The 22,622-nt window shown below is 38.7% G+C and overlaps 1 protein-coding gene across 2 annotated transcripts in view; it reads right to left on the minus strand.

The window, feature by feature from the left end:
- Window positions 1-1,769: 1,769 nt before the first annotated feature.
- The window catches only part of LOC136875903 (neurotrimin), a 964,285-nt gene continuing 943,432 nt past the window's right edge, over window positions 1,770-22,622 (minus strand). For both annotated transcript variants that reach the window (XM_067149532.2, XM_067149526.2), the window contains exons 5-6: window positions 9,742-10,777; window positions 1,770-2,064 (exon numbers count right to left, since the gene is read on the minus strand). In XM_067149532.2, coding sequence (XP_067005633.2) covers window positions 10,674-10,777 — 104 coding nt within the window. In that variant the 3' untranslated portion in view covers window positions 1,770-2,064; window positions 9,742-10,673. The remainder of the gene's footprint in view (window positions 2,065-9,741; window positions 10,778-22,622) is intronic.

The following is a 22,622-nucleotide window of genomic DNA, read 5'->3' on the forward strand; positions in this document are numbered from 1 at the left end:
TAAAAAAATAAAATAACCGAAAGATGCTTTTAAATTACGATTGATTGTAGACGAAAAGAATTAATCTTACTAAAATTCTGATGTATTGAAATATTCAAAATATTTGATCTATAATTGTAAAAAGTAATAACAATCATAATGAAATATACAAGTATGGAGTCATAAATCACTGACAGCCTTTCTTCTCATTGAATAAGGATATGATGTATGCTTACCTTACCATTTCGGTGTATTTTACAATTACGATGAATATCCTCATACACTGGCTGACCTAGGGTTGAAAATACAGTAGTAAGGTAAATTTTATAATGGTTATACGCCCTGAGAAAGATGTTGGGAAGTAGAACGAGGAGAAGTAGTATATGAGTGTTGTATTTTATATAAGGTATGTGTACTAAGAAGAGAGTAGTATATAATTAAATGTATCAAGAGACGAGCACATAAATTGAACTGATGTGATTGTGAAAAGAGTCGGAAATAAGTAGAAAGCAGATAGAAGAAGGAAGGAGTTTATAAATTGGGAGGTCAGCAGGCGCCGGGAGTAGTAGGTAATCAAATTAGGGAATCCGCCAAAAGCAAGATGTTTATCATAAAATGAGGAGGGTAGTAATTATAAGCAGGTGGTGTATACATATATTAAGTTTATGGCTGCTGTTTACGTTTAGATAGAAGATAGTGAATAGGTAATAAGAGGATTAAATATCAAAATATATAATATAATATGATGTACTATACGAAACGCAAGCGTCTCTCTCATTTTAAGAGGACGGCCCATTTGTCCAAGCGTATAAGGCAACGGTATACTATTTTATGTAAGTGGGGCGTGGCGATATTAAAATTCCCACGTTTTTCCAATATTCTTAAAAAGTTTCCCTTTTTCACAAAATTCCAAAACCACGTCCATTTTTCTCTCTTCCGTGGGAAATTTACCTCAGTCTGGCAACACTGTTATCAATATCACACAAATATTATTGGCTGCCATTCGCGACAACAGTTACATAAATGTCATTAACAATGAGAACAAAATAATCACCTCTCTTTGAGTAATATTTTCTGACAATCTTTCAACAAGTTCAAACAGTTTTGTTTTAAGAGACAGGGGGTTTAAACAATGAAAATCATATACATCGTAAATACATACTACCAAGGGTAAATATCTAATACGTGGCGCAAATTATAATTATGTGAGCATTAATTCTAACCATGGCCTATTAGTTCTTGAAAGCCAGTTTATGCGTACTCGTTCATCAGATGTACTAATTTCTAATGTAGCTGTTATGTCTTCATTGCGACCGGCTTTCTATCACAGTTTCGTCATTTTGATCACAATAATAATTCTCATTACTTTGATATAAGTTACCTTCTGCTTATGGACACTTTATCCTGATGTCAGCTTGCTTTTATTCAAGCATGGCAGAGTAGACCAGAAATGAAAGTTTGAAAGGATGATTTAATGTGTGAAATCACTTGCTTCTTTCATATCAATGCTGATATAAATGCGTTAATGTGCCATTATAATTAGATGTACTGTAGAATGGCTTTAAATCTTCCAGAATGTTATGTCATCTTAATAATACTGGGCGTATGCTGACTATTTACAGAACAAAAGAATGTATATATTATATGCTCCCCTCTTTTAAGCACTATACTCTCGGGAATCTCTCCTCTCTGCAGTTGGTAAGCTCACAATAAAACACGTCTAGAAAAAAGCAAGAGAACACAGACTGTATTAAAATAAGTAATGCAGTTATTTTGTCGTAATTGTTTTTATTATATCGTCATGTTTATATATACCTTACTTGTACTGTTTAAAGAATTTAAATTAATACATTTGTATACAAGGCCAGAAACAAATATGTATGGTAATATAAATTCTAATGTTTTCCATATTTCTATTACTAGGCTACATATACAGCTGAAATGAGAAATACAAGTGGAAATGAAACACAGCTATAATGAGAACAGAAGCATATCGTGCGTCCCTACAATGTTAGTTTGCCCTTAGTGACGTCATCACAGGTCTTGGGTGATCGTCTCACTTCAGACATCATCTTCACTCCTCATCTGCAAAAAAAAAAATTATTGTAGAGTTATTACAAGTAAAGTTATCATTTTTAAACGGAATATATGTCTAAATTGCATTCAGCTTTTTATAATTATTTCTGAATATTCCTGGTAAAGTTGAGAAACTTCAATAAAGAAACTTTCTTCCATGAAAATTGTGGGTGGGATGTTCGCAGTCGAACAAATGATTTCGTAAGAAGAAGGTTTTTTAATTACAGGTTATAATGATAATAATAATAATAATAATAATAATAATAATAATAATAATAATAGTCGTATGACCTTAGCTACGGTGTGCAGAGATTTTAACATTATTCCATCTGGCTGCTTGCACGTGAATTCCGATTTTCTGTTGTACTCTACGGGTACTAGGTGGCAGAGTAATCGAATATCTTTTGGGCGTCTATGGCTGAGTTCTTTCTTCAATTTTGTCGGGTAAACACCAAAATGTATTACCAGTGATCCTTTACATGCCGTCGTTGTACGATATGGTGTGAAGAATGGACTCTTTTCCGCCTTAAAAAATCCGACTACTTCTGCCGGGTTCGAACCCATTGTCTTGGGACTCTGCCATTGATCCACAGAGGGAGTTAATTACAAGTAAATGAGATATTTTAAATGCTTTATAAACAATGAAATTTTTAATAAGACTGTAAATATGTGTTGAATTTCAGTATATTTAGATCCGGAAATAGTGATACCCAAAATACAGAACAATATTGTACAGACTAGTAATTATCGCGAAATACACTTTTACAACCTTTGTAAATATTGATCAAAATTATTTGAAAACCATATTTCCTCAGTTCTTTGATGTACTGTAATTCATTATCATTATGTATTTCAGTCTAATCGTTAAATAAGATTAAATTTAGATAATGAAAAATGAAAATCCGCAGCCTGTTTCCAGTCATTCGACCGGGTCAGGAATGGAATGAATGAAGCCCCCATCTAGCGGCGAGGATAGGAATAGTGCCGACTGCCGAAGACTGTCGCACTCCTCTGGGGCAATGATTAATGAATTACAGATGAAATGATATTGGAGAGTGTTGCTGGAATGAAATATGACGGGGAAAACCGGAGTGCCTGGAGAAAAACCTGTCCCACCTCACATGAAGTGACCGGGATTTGAACCACGGAACCCAGCGGTGAGAGAACGGCGCGCTGTCGCCTCAGCTACGGAGGCATAAATTTAGATAATAAAAATGCTATATACAGTATGTGCATGGAGGAGTAAAGATTATTTATGTTGGTTTCATAGCTTTACCAGGATGTTCCCAAGAGATGAAACAAAAGAGAATCACATATAAAGATATATATACAGGGTGTATCGTAAGTGATAGTGAAAATTGAAACAGCTGTAAATACTTAATACTTGAAGCAAAAAATTCTTAGTAAACATGGGTCCGCAATTTGTGGTTTATCAGCCACCACTGACTAGATTATCTGTAAACGTCAATCAAATTAGGAGGCCGATGATCTAGCTGTTAGGCCTCTTTAAACAACAAACAACAACAAGCCTAGTCATGAAAAGGTACCAATACTTCATTAAGAAAAGTTATTAGATACTTTGGTAGAAGTGCAGTTGCTTTTAATGAACAAGAAAACGGTCTTTCTTAGTACACATACTATAGTTACACTTCCTTTAACTACGAGTAAGTACACTGTACAGTCACTATTGCATGTAACTGTAACATACTAAATAGGACTGTTTTCTTGTTCATTAAAAGGGCCGATGACCTGGATGTTAGGCCCCTTTAAACAACAAGCATCACCACGATGTTCATTAAAAACAACTTTACCAGTGTATCTAATAATTTTCCTTAATGTTGTATTGGTACGTTTTCCTAACTACGATGATTTTATATATAGGATGTATCGTAATTAATTTTATATATATTAATTTGATATATATACACACTGTATATATTTGTTGACGACCAGTTTTATCCAGAGGATTACACAAGAATACCTTTACCAAAAATAATTCTAATAATAATAATAATAGGCTACTTAACCTAAACTACTAACAGGTATATAGTATTATATATTAGTGAGAAAATCAAGACTATACACGTAATTCCGGTCTTCAAAATCATAAACGTTAGATATAGAATGTCTCTTCGGGTGAACGTTCGTTTGTTGAGAAAGAAGCTTATAGAAGCCTCCTCTCGCTCCAAAGACGAATTCTTTCATTTTTCATGGCTGATGTATTACAGGGTATTTTGATTGTGAGTAGAATTAAAATCAAGAATGTTTTGTTAAAAATTCAAGCTACATACAATACCAAACTATTAGGACGATCTCTACAATTACATTGATTTCAAAAACATATTATAATATTCTTTTGATTTACTTGTAATTGTTTTTTTTAAGAATTTTAGATTTGTCCCCTCTGCTGTCGAATGTAAATATACGGTGTACAAATTACGAGGGAGATTTTTGAATGTAGAGCCACGCAATCGAAGTAAACAAAAGAAAGGGAACATTCAATATAAGCTTTCTATCCCTTTAACGGAACGTAATGAGGCCATAACGTTAGGTACAGATGAGATTAAGGAAACGTAGTATTATGGGATTGCAATCAGCTGTGATGTAGAATAGAAATTTTGTGTAAAAGTCAAGCTACATAAAATACCAAACTATTACAATGATCTCTACAGTTATATTGATTTCAAAAACATATTTTTGACCGGCCACATGGTGTACGGAAGCGTGCCTTCCTCTTAATCCGAGACCCCGGGGTGTACTCCCGGATATATCAGGTATTTTATCGGGATCTGAAGATTGGATCGTGGTCCACTCATCCTACGTGATGACAATTGAGGAGCCATCTGACTGCGAGTTAGTGACCCCAGTCAAGAAAGCCAAGAAAAACGGCCGAGAGGATTTTTCGTGCCAATAACACGACACGGCATAATCTGCAGGCCTTCGGGATGAGCCGCGGTCGCTTGGTAGACCATGGCTCTTCGGGGGTCGTGCGCCACGGATTTTAATTTGGTTGGTTTGGTTTTATAGGAGTAATTTATCTAAGACGAATATATACTTCATTATTTTGAACTTCTTGCTACGGTGAAATATTTCCAACAAATTTGCACATGCATCCACATCCCTCATTGTTTCAGTTTCAACTAGTAGGCGTGCGTATATTTAGAATAAAAAGCGAGGTGCAAGTAAATGATTAAAAATAACCAAATTTACATTTCGAATTTAAATATAACGAGCAGTCCAGCAACTGTACAGCGTCGACATTCCTTCCTTTACTGTACTGGGAATTTGTACGGAACTTTCTTCCAGTACGCATAGTAATTTACGTCAGTCCTTGATATCATTGTCTCGCTAAATACCTTCAAGGATGTAATCACTGCGGCTATTTTTAGAGCCCTGCTCGGATGCGAAATTAGTGTCTTGGTGGACGCAATCTGTATCGCAGTGCGGATAATTTTGCTAATAATTTCTAAATAATGAAATTTATTAATTTTCACTCAGGTATAGTCTTATATTTACTTGTGTTTAGGCGACCCTTGACATTGGTATGGGAGAATGGTGATATATAAAGAGCCTTGAGACCATAAATCCGTAAATCTGACCTAAGCCTAACTCCTGGCTTTGCGTTTTTTCCCTGTTTCTTGAACAAGTTCAAAATTACCTCACAGTGACATTCTGACTCTGTTTTTCGTTTTTCACATACTAAGGTAGCATACCAAAAGCTGTAGAGTGGAGTAGAATTCTAACTAAAGGAAATTTTATTTTTCAAAAATGGACAAACTCTTAACGTGATCCTTTTGACATACTTCCATTATTAGAATGATCTTGTGACCACATCGAAGAAAACCACTTCCAAAGTTTCCGGTACAGTATAAATTGTTATATTTAATTTCACGTATTTATTAATGATTTGTGTACATGGTGGTGCTCAGGCTGTGAAGCCTGTTATTATGCCAAACCATATAATTATATGCCTGCATAAACTGATTATATTTAAAGTTAAAATGAATTTAATATAATTTAAGATTAACGTCAAATGTAATTTAATTGAAATTGAAGTTATCATAAAAGAAATTTTAAAATGATGAAATATAGCTTTAGGTTACTTATGTCAGCCGGAATAAAAGTCCAGGAACGTATGGTCTCCGGTGCAAACGCGTTGTTGTACGGACTGCTGTGATGTGTGGGAGTGGACGGCAAGGATCGTGTTGATGACGTTGAGGGTGCTCTACCTGAGGAAGAGAGGTAGTTGAAATCTATTCTGAGGTATTCTAGTTTACCTGTTTTCAGTATTTTCTGAAGAAGGGAAACAGCATGGTACTTATGTGCATTAACTAATCTTAACCAGGATAGTTGACTGAGGAATGGGCTCATGTGGGAATGGAGTAAAACAATTAACATGGATAGAATGTTGGAATTGTGCACCCGTTAAAACTTTTGTAGACTACATCACCATAATCTAATATTTATAGCATTAGCCCTTGAACGATAAATTTCATGGTTTTTACTACTAGGAAGTCCCTCATTTTGTACATTGAGTGTAATGCACTGAATACACGTTGAAAATTATTAGTTAGCTCTGACCAACTAAAAGATTAATCAAAATTTATTTCAAGGTACATAAAGGAATCTCTCTGTTTGAGGTGTTTCACCGATCTTAATAACCGGTATATTAATGCTTTCTAATTTTTCATACGCTTTATTAATTCCTATTATGATGGCTTGCGATTTTAATGGTTTTACCTTCTGGTAGTGGCTACTAGCCTTGAATGTCATCGGCTTGGTATGAATACATAAATGGATGTCGTCTGCGTGTCAGTGATATTTGCAGTTCATCAGTAGTTCTGATTGGTCATTCACGTAAAGCGAGAACAGAAGGAGTGATGAAACCCCACCCTGTGTTACCCTCATCTCAGTGTTTTGTCATCTAGATATATTACCTCCAACTGATACACATTGTTAACGTCAACTGAGATAGCGAAGTACCCAGCGTAATACATTACTAGAATATATCATCGTTTCTAATTTGGTTTTGTAAAATGTCTCTGTCTACGCAGTCAAATGGGTTTTGTAAAGCCGAGAAGAATTTCGTGTGGCTATCGCTAACCTGATGCAGCCCTTGTACGGCAGACGCTCAGAACAAGTTAGGCAGAAACGGCCGTGTATGGAAAATTGCACGTTAGAATAATGGAGGATAGTGTTGTGTGGGGTGTATAAGTTGGAGGAATGTTGCCGAAAATACAAATATCCAGTCCCCGAGCCATGGCAATTAAACGTTTAAGATGAAAAATCCTTGTCCTAGCCGGGAATCGAACCCGGGGCCTCGAGGATTGAGGGTTAAGACGTTGACCACTCATTATAAAGAGTAATGATGATCGATTAAAATTTGAAATTCCCTGAAAGTAGTTCTAAAGCAATTTGTAGTAGTCAAGTTCAAATTTACTGATATCCTCTAAATAGCATACTTCTTATAAAGATGATAATTTATCTAAACTGTCGAAGTCTTCCCTTAGAATTAAAGTATTATTGCCATAAAACACAATCATACATTCATCACACTCACGTCTTCAGTGACATAAGGCATTCCAATATATGTTGGAGGTAAATTTTAAGTCGTTTCCTTCACGTAAGTTGGCATCTGAAGAATTTTCAAATACTGTCCGTGACGAGATTTAAGTAGATGGTGACCCAGAATTACCCGGTTTCCTTTGAAGTGTCTACATCTCTCACGAGATGAATTTTATGAGGATGAAGTCCATATTCGATCAACAGGACGCAAGAGAACATTTACTTTCACTGTAATTTTAAAAGACATTTCCATAATATTCCTTTGAAGGAGCAGTAAATTTTGAAATCAGGAGTTGTTCCAGTTATCATAACGTCCACTTATTCTATGATATTCGTTAATTTATCATAATTATAGAAATTATCTTAATATGCAGAAACATATAATTGATTGGAAAACAAATAGTTCTGCATAAAATGATCTTGTAGCTGTACGTCTGGGAAAGCATAAGGGTCATTCATGAACAAAGCTGACGATAGATATTTCTCCTGCAACTTCTGTGTTGACGTATATTACAACCAAACTCTGGAATAAATTATAACTACAAAAGAGTATCTTGAATGTCGTATTTGTACAACTTACCAAGAAGTATGTAGATGTGTGTACTCATCATAGCAAAACATAGCAACATATACTGCATGGAAAAAACGTTCAATTGTAAAATTATGAAGTTAAATCTGTGCCCCCGAAATAAGATTTTAGTTTATTTAAAAGTTAAAATACAACAAATTTGAGCAAATATATTATTACTAGAGTCCGGATTTTTATTCATTAATAGGTCAGAATGCAAACTTACTGAAGCAAGTAGCAAGTATAGTCTACCTTCACAACGACTATGCTATGGGGTTTGCATAAAAATTGGGGGTACGGCCCATCAGAACCCGTAAAATATATGTTACTCTTGCTACATTATTGAAGAGGGGGTGGCCGACACTTCCTGCTAACCAAATTAGTTTGCAGTCCAACCTGCTACTGAATAAAATTCCAGGCTTTAATTATAACATACTTATGAGATACTTCACTTCTGAACCATTCGAGTGGATATTAAATAGCATAGACGTGGAGAGTGTACGTGACTCAGCATATTTTTTCTATGTGAACCTGATATATTTTGACATCACTCTGAAGAACGGATTACTTTAGAGTATGGCCTTCTTGTTTATAGAGTACAAGGAATATCTTCGAGAACCTTCACTTGCGATTTCATCAAAGACTTGAGGGCAATCGTAAACGTTGTATATCCAGAACGGAGCATCAAAATATGAAATAAAACATACATGAAAGAATAAAACGACACCTTCATAGTTTGTCGTCGGTGTCAGTAACATTCATATAGGTCTAAATTTAGGCCTAAACAAACCTAATGATTTTTGACCTCACTAGTATGGGAAATAACTGATTAATCGGATACTATGTGTTACTTTATGAGAAATGAACCAATATATCCTAGTCATGTGAATTACATAAATAAAATTTTAAATAACATTTGCTGTCACATGATTCGTGATATAAAATAACTTTCCTTGGATGTTACAAATCTACGATTTGCAGGGTATTTTGTGTGACATGGAGGGGAACAAAGGATTTTTACAGACGAACTTAAAATGAACTGATTAATCACATGGAAATATTGGTGCATGAAACTGCCTTTCAGTTATCTAATGTCCCCAAAGTATTATCATATGCAGTACTATTACTGATCGTGGAACATTATATCCTGAGTTGGAGTATAAGATAGAGTCATTTATACTAAACAACAATGAGGTTCTATATCGTAAAATCTAACAATAAGACGTTTTGTCATGAAACTCTAAACACTTTTACCATCTTCCATGATCCCAAAACAAAACAAAAAGTTGAGTAACTGGAAGTGTTAGATTAATATGGTAATATTATTAGAGAAATGAAGTTTGTATCTCCCTGAATTTAACTACTTATTTAAAAATAGTTCATCTCAATCATCAGCAACATCTTTTCACCTTATTTATGAAACTTTTCAAGAACTGAATTACGACAGGGAAATGCGTGATATAAATATTATAATATATATGATATTTGTTCACTTTTATAATATTATACTTAACGTACTTCATTAAATTTAATAAAATGAAGAAATTTCTTACCCGATGTCCATTGCTGCAGTCTGCGCAGGAAGTCATCTGAGCTGATCTGGTAGGCCGGGACGGGATGCTTTGCTGATCATTCCAGTGGGCTATAGGCCGTGCACACCACTTACTCATACTTTAAACAGTACCACAATACCACAAGGATCTCTTCACTTCAAAAAATAGACCTGAAACCTATCCCTTTCATTGTATTTACACTGAAGCGAGAAAGTGAACGTATCAGATGGAATTTCTTTCTTTTTTGTTTCTGATTTGTAGTGTTTAACGAATGTCCCTAAAAGAGAAAAATATAGTATTTTCTCCATGGATATATTCTGTTAAATTTTTCACATCAAAAAACAAATATAATTATTTTAAAAACAATTTGCTATGGTAGTGATCAATACGGACTTGTGCGGTCTGTTCAGTCTGCCACATTGAACCTTCTTGTACTCACACGCCACCATCTTAATTCGTCACGAAAATATGTCATTTGTTTAAGATACGTTACGCGTACTCGTGTCTTACGTATTAGTAATCCCTCTTTGAGAATGTTGAGCTTCCGTCCATTCTACAGCACCCTTACAAAATATTCGCCACTCTTCGGTATACTTGAGTTCATCTCTTTTCAAAAATAAGTTCTTATTAGCAGTAGATGCATTTTTTATATTTTTGAATATTTTGTATCACTTAAAAAATAAACACTTTTAAAATAACGATTATAACATTGATAGCTTTTAATAGGTAATGCGCAGTTCTTTTACATTACCTATATTTTCATGTCTTGCGTTTTTAAAAGAAATATTTTTTCTGGAATTGATTAATAATAAATATACACTGACGTATAATTCCACAATCACCTGGTTGACACATTCAAACTGCAATGAATAAAATAAGTCTTATTGTTCACTTCCTAGGCCTGGATGTGGCGTTTACTCGCGCAGTGCGTGTTAGGGACTCAGGAGAAGTAGGCACACGCAGAATATTAAACAGTAGAGATGCGAGGAGCGATGATGCGCTTGGCCACCATGTTGCATTGCGGCTGGATATTCACCTGCAACAAGGCAAACGAACCAAAAGAATATCATGCATGGACAGGTGGGTGGCCCGTTAGGGCTTCAGGGAGTATACTGTAGGTATATTGCAAAATACTGTAAATAGTTGACAAGGGGATTATGGCAGCTGAATAGAATGAGTGTTTGGACACATTTATTTGGGCTCAAATCAGTCAGATGGTGGATAAAAAACAGTCAACATGGGCAGAATCGACTGAATTCACAACATTAAGGCAAATTTGGAAGTAAGACACATTGTGGATGATTATCAAACTAATATTTATACGCTGTAACAAATATTACTTTAGTTACATGTACTTAGTTGTTCAACATACCTGCATAAATACACACATACATACATACATACATACATACATACATACATATTTACATACATACATACATACATACATACATACATACATACATACATACATACATACATACATACATACATTATACGCTCCTATGTCTACCAGCGTCCAATCAGCGAACATATGTGAGTCTACTAAACGCTTCCACAAGCCCTGTAAGTACCTTGAACAAAGAATTCGGTTGTTCGCCACGTTAACAGAAATATTTAATTTTACGTTGAGAAAATTTTCAATATATTCCTTCCACCCGTCCAGTAATGCCCTGGGTTCTATCATTAGTTCAACTGATTTACCTCATTTCCTTTTTCCCCCCTATTTCTAATATTCTTTATTATTGTCCACTCCGGCTCCATGGCTAAATGGTTAGTGTGTTGCCGTTTGGTCACAGGGGTCCCGGGTTCGATTCCCGGCAGGGTCGGGAATTTAACCATACTTGGTTAATTTCACTGGCACGGGGTGTATGTGTCGTCTTCATCATCATGTCATCCTCATCAGGACGTGCAGGACGCCTCCGGGTGTCAAATCAAAAGACCTGCCCCTGCGAGCCGAACTGGTCCTCGGACTCTCCCGGCAGTAAAAGCCATACGATATTTCATTTTTCATTATTGTCCAGAAAAGTTTACACCGAGCAAGCTTGCTGTGCGGTTAGGGGCGCGCAGTGGTGAGCTAGCATTCGGGAGATAGTGGGTTTGAACCCCACTGTCGGCAACTCTGCAGATGATTTTCCGTGGTTTCCCATTTTCGCACCAGTAAAATGCTCTGGCTGTACCTTAATTAAGGTCATGAACGCTTCCTTCCCATTTTGTCCTATCATCGCCATAAGACTTATCTTTGTCGGTGCGGCGTAAAGTAACTTGTAAAAAGAAAGAAATCCCTGCCGCTTGACTGGCCCTGTCCAGGTTATTATTGAAATCTTCCCACGACTTCTTGTTGGATTTCGATGGGGGAAATGTCAATATTAATGGGGCTTGTGGAAGAAAGAAATTAGAACTGGCTTCAGCAAAGAGGATGCGTCTGGATGTGTAAGGAGTCAATGACAGCAGAATAGAGTATGTTTGAAGAGCAGCTCGCAAAATTCAGCCATGCGTAAAATTATTTGGCTTCTTCATGTTTGTCGCGTAGTAGTTGAAACTATGGAGTGCAGACCTCTATTGGTCAACCAATGCCGAAGATATTCTGTAAAATCTTATAGCGCACATGAAACATGTATTAGTTCAACGTACCCTCCCACGTCGTCCAAGTAAGTGTAAATCCTAGTTGATCTCATTTGTTCTTTTATCAAAGACAGATACAGATGATAAAATAAATACAAAAAACATCAATGTTAATAATAATACAAACATCGTTCACAAAACAAAGAAGAGAACATAAATACAGAACTATATCTTTTACCACTTTTCCTATGCCTATGGGATCGTGGATATGACTGTGTCACGCATGTGGATTTGGCCCTGTTGTATGACCAGATGCCCTTCCTGACACCCAATGTGGAGGGATGTTATCACTATTGCGTGTTTCTGTGGTGGTTGGTAGTGTGGTGTGTTTTCTAAATATGAAGAGGAGAGTGTTGGCACAAGTACAAATCCCAGTCCCCAAGTCAGAAAAACTAATCAGATGCGATTAAATTCCACAACCCAGCCGGGAATCGAACCACGACCCTCTGAGCCGAAGGCCTCAACGCTAACGATTCAGCCAAGGAGTTTGACAAATACAGAACCACAATATATATGCATTCCAAATGACTGGCAGATAAAAGAATTACCAGATACATAGAACAGGAATATAGGAAGCGTTCATAAGATGTCTACGAATTTCACTAGCTGATGGCTGGAATTCATCCACTGTCCCGTTAATTTTTTTCAGTGATCTTGTGACCTACCTATTAATTAAAAGTCGTCATTTTAGTAATTTAGCCACACAGAAAGAATTCATACACAGGGCTCTTGGTCAGCTTTTACAGAGTCAATAAAATAAAAGATGAAACGACAACAATGACTGGGATTCAGCTACCGTCTCGTTTTATCGGTACTCTGTACTCTGAAGTTGTTTGCCGAGAAGACCTAACATTAATGATATCCCAACACTTGTTCCGGATGGCTCACAAGCTTGCTGTTGATTAATTGGTGACAGTGTTACGATCTCAGCAAAGTTAAGAGCCCATTCAAACTTCGAGTTCGCCAACACTCCGTGCAAGACCTCTGGCTGCGAGATTATACTCTAGAGCAGCCAACTTCTACTTTTAGTACAAGAATCTTGCCCAACAACCAATCAAAAATGTCGAGCGTAGGCGAAGAGTTAAATTCCGCGAGTTGTAAATGTTAGAGTTATCTCCCTAATAGAACTCTAATTCATGCGAATGCTACTAAGGTACACTACGTGTTTTTCATCTTCGTTACTTTCATCGACCACTCTTTGTCTTCCGTCAGTGCCCTCATTCTTTCGAGGGTTGAGACATAATCTATTTATTCCTTTAATTCAGTAGTTCTTAAATTGTTTCCAGCAGGCACTCCCATTTGTAAGCCCTGTGGATTCCATGCCTCCACACACCCACATACTGCTATTACAAATATTTTTACTAAAAAAATTCAGAATAAATGAGAGAATTTTAAAATACACAATAATACTGTTACTCACTTTTAACAAAAAATAGGATGTGTGGCTGAAAAATATATCAAATAATCCATGTCAATATAGTGTCGATATCAAGCTACTGCTTCAAATCCAAAGTGCTGCTAGGCCGATGACCTAGATACTAGGCCCCTTCAAACAACAAGTTTCATCAACAACCGAAGTGCTGCACTGAAGAAAACTTGTCACTAAATCAATAGATTAATTAAATTCATGGATAACTGAATTATTTTAACACACATTAATTTACCTGGAATTTGACCTGTGCTTCAGTATACAGACACTCATAGAGAAACCTGACAGAGACATGCTGGGAGAACGGATAGCTGGAGTGTACCGAAACAAACCCTACAATATGTGTCCTCTGGTAAAAAATTTATTGGACGACTGATGAAAAGATGGACTGAAACCGTAACGAACTACGTAGTCTGAGTAGGCAGTAGCATTATTACGCGACTTGCCCTAGGTTAGATGAAGGCAGTTATTACCAAATCGACAAAAATAAAACTCCCACTTAAAAGTTTTAATGCCGTACGAATATTGATCTGCTAATCAGTTCATATGTTTCATATGTTTTGTTAACTAAGTTGTCCCTGACCCACCTGTAAAACTCTCATTCTCCCAGTTTGGCAATCACTGCCCGAATTATTATTAAGAGAGGATGTTTGCCCAGTTGTACTCCCCATTAAAACAACAACAATATTAATAATAATAATAAGAAGAAGAAGAAGAAGAAGAAGAGGAGGAAGAAGAAGACAAAGACACCTCCGTACAGGCCATGAAGGCCCTTGGAGGAGTGGAAGGTAAAGTTTCCACCATTGTTAACCGCGGGACGTGATCGGGTAGAGTGGTTAGCTCTACGCCTGGCCGCCTTTGCCCCCAGGAATTAACCTGGTACTCATTTTTGGTGTAGGCTGAGTGAACCTCAGGGCCATATGCACCTCCGGAAGTGGAGACCTCGTTTCTTAAATTTTACGAGTTCCTGACGGGGATTCGAACCCACGTCCTTCCGGGCGAACCGAGCACGCCTTTGCCGCCTCGGCCTGGCAGCCCCTAATATTAGTAATAATAATAATAATAATAATAATAATAATAATAATCGTAATCGTAATCAACATCATCATGATCATCATCATCATCCCCACGACCACGCAGGTATCCTAAGATCTGCAATAGCAAACTGCGAACACGTCAACCTCATTCTTTTTAATAGTCATATAACTTCGAGTGACAAAGAAATAAATATCGACGTCCATATTTAATTCATCACTACGACTAAGTTTAGTTTAGTAAGTTACTCGAGAAACAACTTAAAATATAGTCGCATTTATTTGAGTACAAAGCGAAGAGCCCTTGCAATAAAATATTATCCTTTCAGGTTATTGATGGATACTACTTTTGCCACAGAGAGAAAAGCGCTGTCCGCCTCTGTGGTGTAGTTGTTAGTGTGATTAGCTGCCACCCCCGGAGGCCCGGGTTCGATTCCCGGCACTGTCACGAAATTTGAAAAGTGATACGAGGGCTGGAACGGGGTCTACTCAGCCTCGGGAGGTCAAATGAGTAGAGGTGGGTTCGATTCCCACCTCAGCCATCCTGGAAGTGCATTTCCGTGGATTCCCACTTCTCCTCCAGGAAAATGCCGGGATGGTACCTAACTTATGGCCAAGGCCACTTCCTTCCCTCCTCCTTGTCTATCCCTTCCATTCTTCCCATCCCCCCACAAGGCCCCTGTTCAGCATTGCAGATGAGGCCGCCTGGCGAGGTACTGGTCATCCTCCCCAGTTGTACCCTCCGACCCAAGTCTGAAGCTCCATGACACTGCCCTTGAGGCGGTAGGGGTAGGATCCCTCGCTGAGTCCGAGGGAAAAACCAACCCTGGAGGTTAAACAGGTTACGAAAGAAAGAAAGAAAGAAAGAAAGAAAAGAAAGAAAGAAGGAGAAAAGCACTATTATATTAATACATGCATCAAGGACAAACGAAAGCATTTACTTGTTTTTAAACACATATTCTATACATTGCCGGCCCCGTGGTAGAGGTAGCATGCTTGCCTTTTACCCCGAGGCCCCGGGTTGGATTTCCCGCTAGGTCAGGGACTTTTACCTGAACCTGAGGGTTGGTTCGAGGTCTACTCAGCCTACGTGATTGGAATTGAGTAGCTGTCTGACGGTGAAATAGTGGCCCCGATCTTGAAAGCCAAGAATAACGACCAAGGGGAATCGTCGTGCTGACCATACGACACCTCGTAATCTGCAGGCCTTTGGGCTGAGCAGTGGTCGCTTGGTAGGCCAAGGCCCTTGGAGGGCTGTAGTTCAATGGGGTTTGGTTTGATCTTTATTCTATACATTAGGAACATTTTATTCTCAATATGTTTTGTTACTTTCTCATACATTTTTGAAGCACGTATATCCCACTGTTGATTGATAATTCCATTCTTGTTTCTAATTAGTCAAAGTAAAATATATACCCTGACATTTTAAAAATAAATCATTACTATTTTTCCGCTTTTACCACACCTGTGGGGTGGTGGGTGCGAACTGTGTCGCCCATCTGGATTTGGCCCTGTTATTTTTTTTTTCCGAATACCTCTCCTGACTCCAACCCTATGTGGAGGGATCTAATTACTATTGCGTGTTTCTGTGGTGGTTGGAAGTGTGATGTGTTGACTGAATATGAAGAGGAGAGTGTTGGGACAAACACAAATACTCGGTCCCCGAGCCAAGATAATTAATCAAATGCGATTAAAATCCCCAAACTGGCTGCGAATCGAACCCGGGACACTCTAAACCGAAGGTCTCAACGCTGACCACTCAGCCAAGGATTCGGACGTTTTAAAAATAAATTATGATCACCAAATTATTTCTTTTATGAATGGAAAACATACCGTCATTAATTGAGTGCAAAATGTTAGAGAGTTGTTTCCTAGTAGACCGACTTATTGATATAAATCACATATCATACTTTCATTGCAGCCAGAAGATTTGTTCCGTATAATGTTCATTATTTAAATGGCTGTACTCCTTAAAGGGAGAAACTGAAATGACTCATGCCATGCTAAGTAGATACATTGGGGGAGACGCTTTTAACTGCAATAACAAAATTATTGTAATGACGACACAATATTAAAAGTTTCCGCGCCAGACGACCTCGTTATGCTCTCAAGTAAAAAGGCAAGTTTAAGAAGTGTCATTTGGAGAGAGATATACGAGCATCTTGCACAACATGAGGGGAAACTTTGTAACTTAGAACGTTTGAACATTATCAGTGAATGAGTATTTTGGCAAAAGCCAGGACGAAACACCGTAGAACTTGTTCTGTAGTCTGTGCTGAAAATGTGTGAACAAGTTGTCTTCGTCTTTGACTCGAATACGACTTATACATCGGGATGCTAGTTTGAAAATTTGAGCGAGATGGAAATGGGAAAGATTTTATATTTTACTATTCGTTTTTGGTCGCACTGACACAGACAGGTCCTATGGCGACGATGGAGGGGTAGGATTGGGAAGAAAGCGACCGTGTCTTAACTAAGGTACAGTTCCAGCAGCGGCAGTATTTGCTTGGTGTGAATATGGGAAACCACGGAAAACCATCTCCACGGCTACCAACAGTGGATCCGAACCCACCATCTCCCGAATTGAAGCTCTCGGCTACGTAAACATTGAAAATATTTTAAAACGTCATGAAATAATAAGCCACGCACAGTACAGTCTAGTTGCCCATACGCATACGTAGGACAAGAGTTTATACGTCCACCAATAAGAACAGTTCTCGAAGATACCCAACGTCACAAGGAGTAATCGACGCACTGCTTGAGGGTTGGATTCCGAGCGGCCAGTCTATTTTGAGAGATTTTAGCTATCACTTGCATCACCTATTTTAAGGGAATTAAAAGTCCATTTTTGAAGAATATACTGCAGGATTTCCCAAACTCTTTGTGCCTGAGGCCCCCTCACCATATCGTATGTATGTCCAAGCACTCCCTATCCACAGAACTTAATACTTAATTCACTAAGCAGAAGACATAATTTTGTAATATTGCCATGCTTAATTTTATTCGTGTAATACAGACCTAATATTTACTTGTATTTTAAACTTTAAAGTTCAATTCAGCTTCATTTACATAAACATACTTATCCTATATCCAGTGGATGAAAACTTGACCTCATGTTCCGTGGTATAAAAATGTATCTAAATAGCTTCCATGTCGTTCATGATTTTGGTTATAACATACAGATATATTTTCCATTTTTCATGCGCAAATATCTTATCAAGTTTACATAACTACAGTATATCAGATCATGTTTGAGAGTCGAAGAAAACAATCGCATGCACGTGTATTCTGAAATACTACCTGTTCCAAAACATTTACCTTTCGTCCATTAGACTGTTTCACCTGAGCATTAATCCTCACTTACGATATTTTTTATTTATTTTCTTATCACAGAGGAGTTAGAACAATTCGATTTTCCGCTGTGAGGTTTGTAGTAGAGACACTGAAGGTAAGTACAACCTAATGTTTAGCCATATACAAATATCACGCAAGCCACCACAATGCGCCTGGTTAGATACACAAACTCATTGAAATATTAGCTGCCTGTTTGAACAGAAACACGCTGCAAAATCAGATCCAAAAGTATTATATTGCTAAACAGCATCGTATGTTGGGCTTGTTATATTTCTTCTAAACTATGTAAATCGAGCAACGTTAAATTTTGTGTAGGTGTCCATATAGGGAGTGCGTTACCAAAACCAAACCTCGCAGACATTGCATACTCCGACTCTCCAACATGGTGAGAAAGACTGTAGATCACGTGATACGTGGCCTAGTTGTACGTCTCTTAGCAGTAACCGTCACTACCACCACAACCAGTTATCCCGAGAGGCGCTTCTTTATTTCTACTGCATTTCAAATTACTCTATCTCTCACTATTGCTATAAGAGATGATGAAAATGAAAATCCACAGCCTGTTTTCAGTCATTCGACCGGGTCAGGAATGGAATGAATGAAGCCCCAATCTAGCGACGAGGATAGGAATTGTGCCGCAGCCGAAGCCTGTCGCACTCCTCTGGAGCAATTATTAATTGATTACAGATGAAATGAAATAATAGTGGAGAGTGTTTCTGGAATGAAATATGACAGAGAAAACCGGAGTACCCGGAGAAAAACCTGTCCCACATCCGCTTTGCCCACCACAAATCTCATATGGAGTGACCGAGATTTGAACCACGGAACCCAGCGGTGAGAGGTCGGCGCGCCACCACCTGAGCCACAGAGGCTTACTATTGCTGTTGCTATAAGAAAAACCTTTAAAATTCCGGCAGTGAAAAGGGTTTCTATACCTTTTCTTGTGCCATTCGTTAGTTACTGCTCAAACGTCCAGAAGTGCAATGCGAATATTCCGGGGAATTCCCTCCAGAAGACCAGAGATGTCGAGATGTGATGCTCGCCGTATCAGTTGTTTCTCATCTACCAGACGTAAATATTGTGCAAGCTTTAATATGCTGAATTAAGCCCTGGTCATTAGGTTTAATGTCCGACTCCATGGCTAAATGGTGAGCGTACTAGCCTTTGGTCCAGTGAGTCCCGGGTTCGATTCCCGGCTGGGTCGGAGATTTTAACCCTCATTGGTTAATTCCAACGCCTCGGGAGCTAGATGTGTGTTTCGTCTTCATAATTAGAAGTCATCGTAGGTAGGATCCCATCCTCAGAGACGCGCAGGTCGCCTGCACCAGGCCTCTTCGGCTGCCACACGCCACTATTAATAGATTTAATATCTGCTCTTGCCTTGTGTGACAACAATGGTGCGACACCACGTTCGCTATGCGGTCCGTCCTTAATGTTATAAGAGGTGGCTGCAATAGTGCAGTAATTTGAAGGGGGTATGCCAAGTAGCTCCGTAGGGAAGAGCTTCGGTATTACTAGCCATCCACATGGGCGTTTGCAAGACTACCGTTTCTAGGATCAATTCTCTGTCGACCGCGCGCCAAAATGTTTGTTCACTTGCTACTTACTGGTAGCGTTTCCAATTTCCACCATGAAAGCCTTGCAGGCGCCCATGGACCGGGGGTGACAGTAGTGCTTGAGCGGCAGTGGTCTAGCGCCGGGGATGTCTTGGTACGACCGCGACAGGGTAACCAGTGCCGGAAGGAGATATGGGATTGCCTGTTGTGTTTAGGAAGGTTTCCCATAACTTCTCCTTTACGGAGGGGTGGAAGTATCTGACAGAAAACTACGTAGCCTTTGCACCTCAAGTTATTCTGTACTCTTGTACTGGGTTGTGTTACTGCGTTACTACTCGCTTGTCTGTCATTCCTCAAACAGGTAGGTCACCACGGGCGGATAGACGGGGTACAGCCTCACGGCACCCCAACACAAAATAAGGACATGTAATAACACAGCACTATTCACTCTATCTCCCTTAGAACGAGGCAAACCTAGTCGACCTGGACTGAGCGAAGACCATCCTCCCTACAGCCTGGCCCAGGCACCCAGTGACTTCCGTATGTTCGGGCCGTTGAAGAAGCACCTTGGTGGAAAGCGATTCAGCGACGATACGGCCGTCATGATACTGGACTCAGATTCCTTCCATGCCGGCATCAAAGCCTTGGCGTACCGTTAAACAATGCTTGGACAAGAATGGTGAGTATACAAAGCGTATTAGGGCCTTAATACTGTGTATCTTACTGTAAAATGTTTCTCCATACGAGCTCTTGTTTCTTATTTTTGTACTTACCTTGTACATATGGCAGAAGGTGTCCCCCATAGTCGGAGATCAGCCTTAGAAAGACTGCATCAAGCTTAGCAATAGCCAAACAAAATAATTAACTGCAGTCTGTCTCACCATGTTTGACAGTCGAAGAAAGCAATCGCAAGCACGTTCGTTTACTCTTGCCGGAGGGAGATTTCCACCCACCCGTTAATCCCCTAAGAAACCCATCTTTACTAGAGTTTATATGTTTTTAAAACATTCGCTTTACGTCGCACCGACACAGAAAAGTCTTATCACGACGATGGAAGAGGAAAGGCCTAGGAGTGCGAAAGAAGCGGCCGTGGCCTTAATTAAGATACATCCCCAGCATTTGCCTGGTGTGAAAATGGGAAACCACGGAAAACCATCTTCAGGTCTGCCGACAGTTGTTCATTTGCTACCTACTTACTGGTAGTACTCACTGAACCAGAAAGTGCAATAACATATCTGTCAAGCCCCCTGAAGAGTGCACAGTAACTGATACTAAGTGACACTTTCACAGTATTCATCACGGGGGCTGGCTGCAAAAGGAATGGCGTTACTAGTCATACTTTGGTCATTTCAATATTGTCAAACCAGAGAACACAGTTTGATGCACTTCACAAGAGGTAGATCTGAGGTAGGTTATGTGTTATGTTTGACGTTTAAATGATGATATTATCATTATTATTATTATTATTATTATTATTATTATTATTATTATTATTATTATTATACAGCTTCATCATAATAATACATACAACGATTTGTGTTCAGACCGACTTTGCTGTATGAGTCAAAGCTGGGTGTACTCAGGGTATCTTGGATCGATGAACCAGATATATGGCCCCTTAACACAGCAATTAATAACAATTATCATGATATCTTATTCATAATAGACATGAAGATAGCGAGAAAGATTGCTGGTAGAATGGCAGCAGAGTACTTGAAATAAGGAGATAAAGGCTATTTTTTTAAAAAATATCTCGAGTTGAGCTCTGTGTTTCAAATGGCTTGGGTTGTGGGGCCATGCGAGACGAATGGTGACGGATAGGTTACCGGGGAAAGTAATGCACACGGAGTGTAAAAGAAACAGAGGTAAACCAATGTGATGATAATTAGACTAGGTTTTTAATTATTTAAAGATAAGAGGTGTAGGACTAGACGAGGTCAAAGAAGATTGCGGAGGTGTGTTGTTAATTCATGGCGGCTCGCAGACTGAACTCTCCAAGACATAACAGTCTAGAATGAGGATGTACGTACGATGATATGAGAACAATACTCCTTTTACAGATTCCGAGCACTATTCATCACTTTGGTCGAGTGATCAGTGGTGGCAGCAAGTGTTATCCGAGAGGCAAGCTCCAAAAGGAAGTGAATGGTAATGGTCTATTGCTATGATGGAAACGATCTCGGCTTGTGGTGGTCCTCAGTAGAGCGCATGAGCGAGCGTTGTGGTCTACCACTATGACAGGTGGTTCGGCTCCGAGTCCGAGTGCGGTTACAGGCCTCTGACTGATTTCGAGATATTAATGATCTTGTTGGTTGGAAACATGCAAACTCTCCAATAATATCACTACCACTCTGCCATATAGCAAACTCCGTGTACTTATGTTAACTGACTAACCACCTTTCTTTCCAGATTTCTTCATTATTTTTTACGAGCTCTAGATACGTATTATGGTTTGCTGATGTTGTTGTTATTTTATTTTTAATATAGACTCTTTATTTATAGAGATGCCCGACTCGTTGTCTGAACGGTCAGCGTACTGGCCTCCGGTTCATAGGGTCCCGGGTTCAATTCCCGCCGGGTCGGGGATTTTAACCTTAATTGGTTAATTCCTACGGCGCGGGGGCTGGGTGTATGTGTTGTCTTCATCATCATTTCAATCTCATCACGACGCGCAGGTCGCCTACGGGAGTCAAGTAGAAAGACCTGCACCTTGGCGAGCCGAACCCGTCCTGGGATATCCCGGCACTAAAAGACATACGACATATCATTTCATTTATGCAGATCAACACATCCAAATACTTCATCTGATAACTAATGTTACGAAGGATACATTAAAGAGTTGTCATTTGAACTGAGCACAAAATTACATGTTAACTTGGGGCT

The sequence above is a fragment of the Anabrus simplex genome, chromosome 1 (genome assembly GCF_040414725.1).
Source record: "Anabrus simplex isolate iqAnaSimp1 chromosome 1, ASM4041472v1, whole genome shotgun sequence".
In the NCBI taxonomy this organism is placed as follows: Eukaryota; Metazoa; Arthropoda; class Insecta; order Orthoptera; family Tettigoniidae; genus Anabrus; species Anabrus simplex.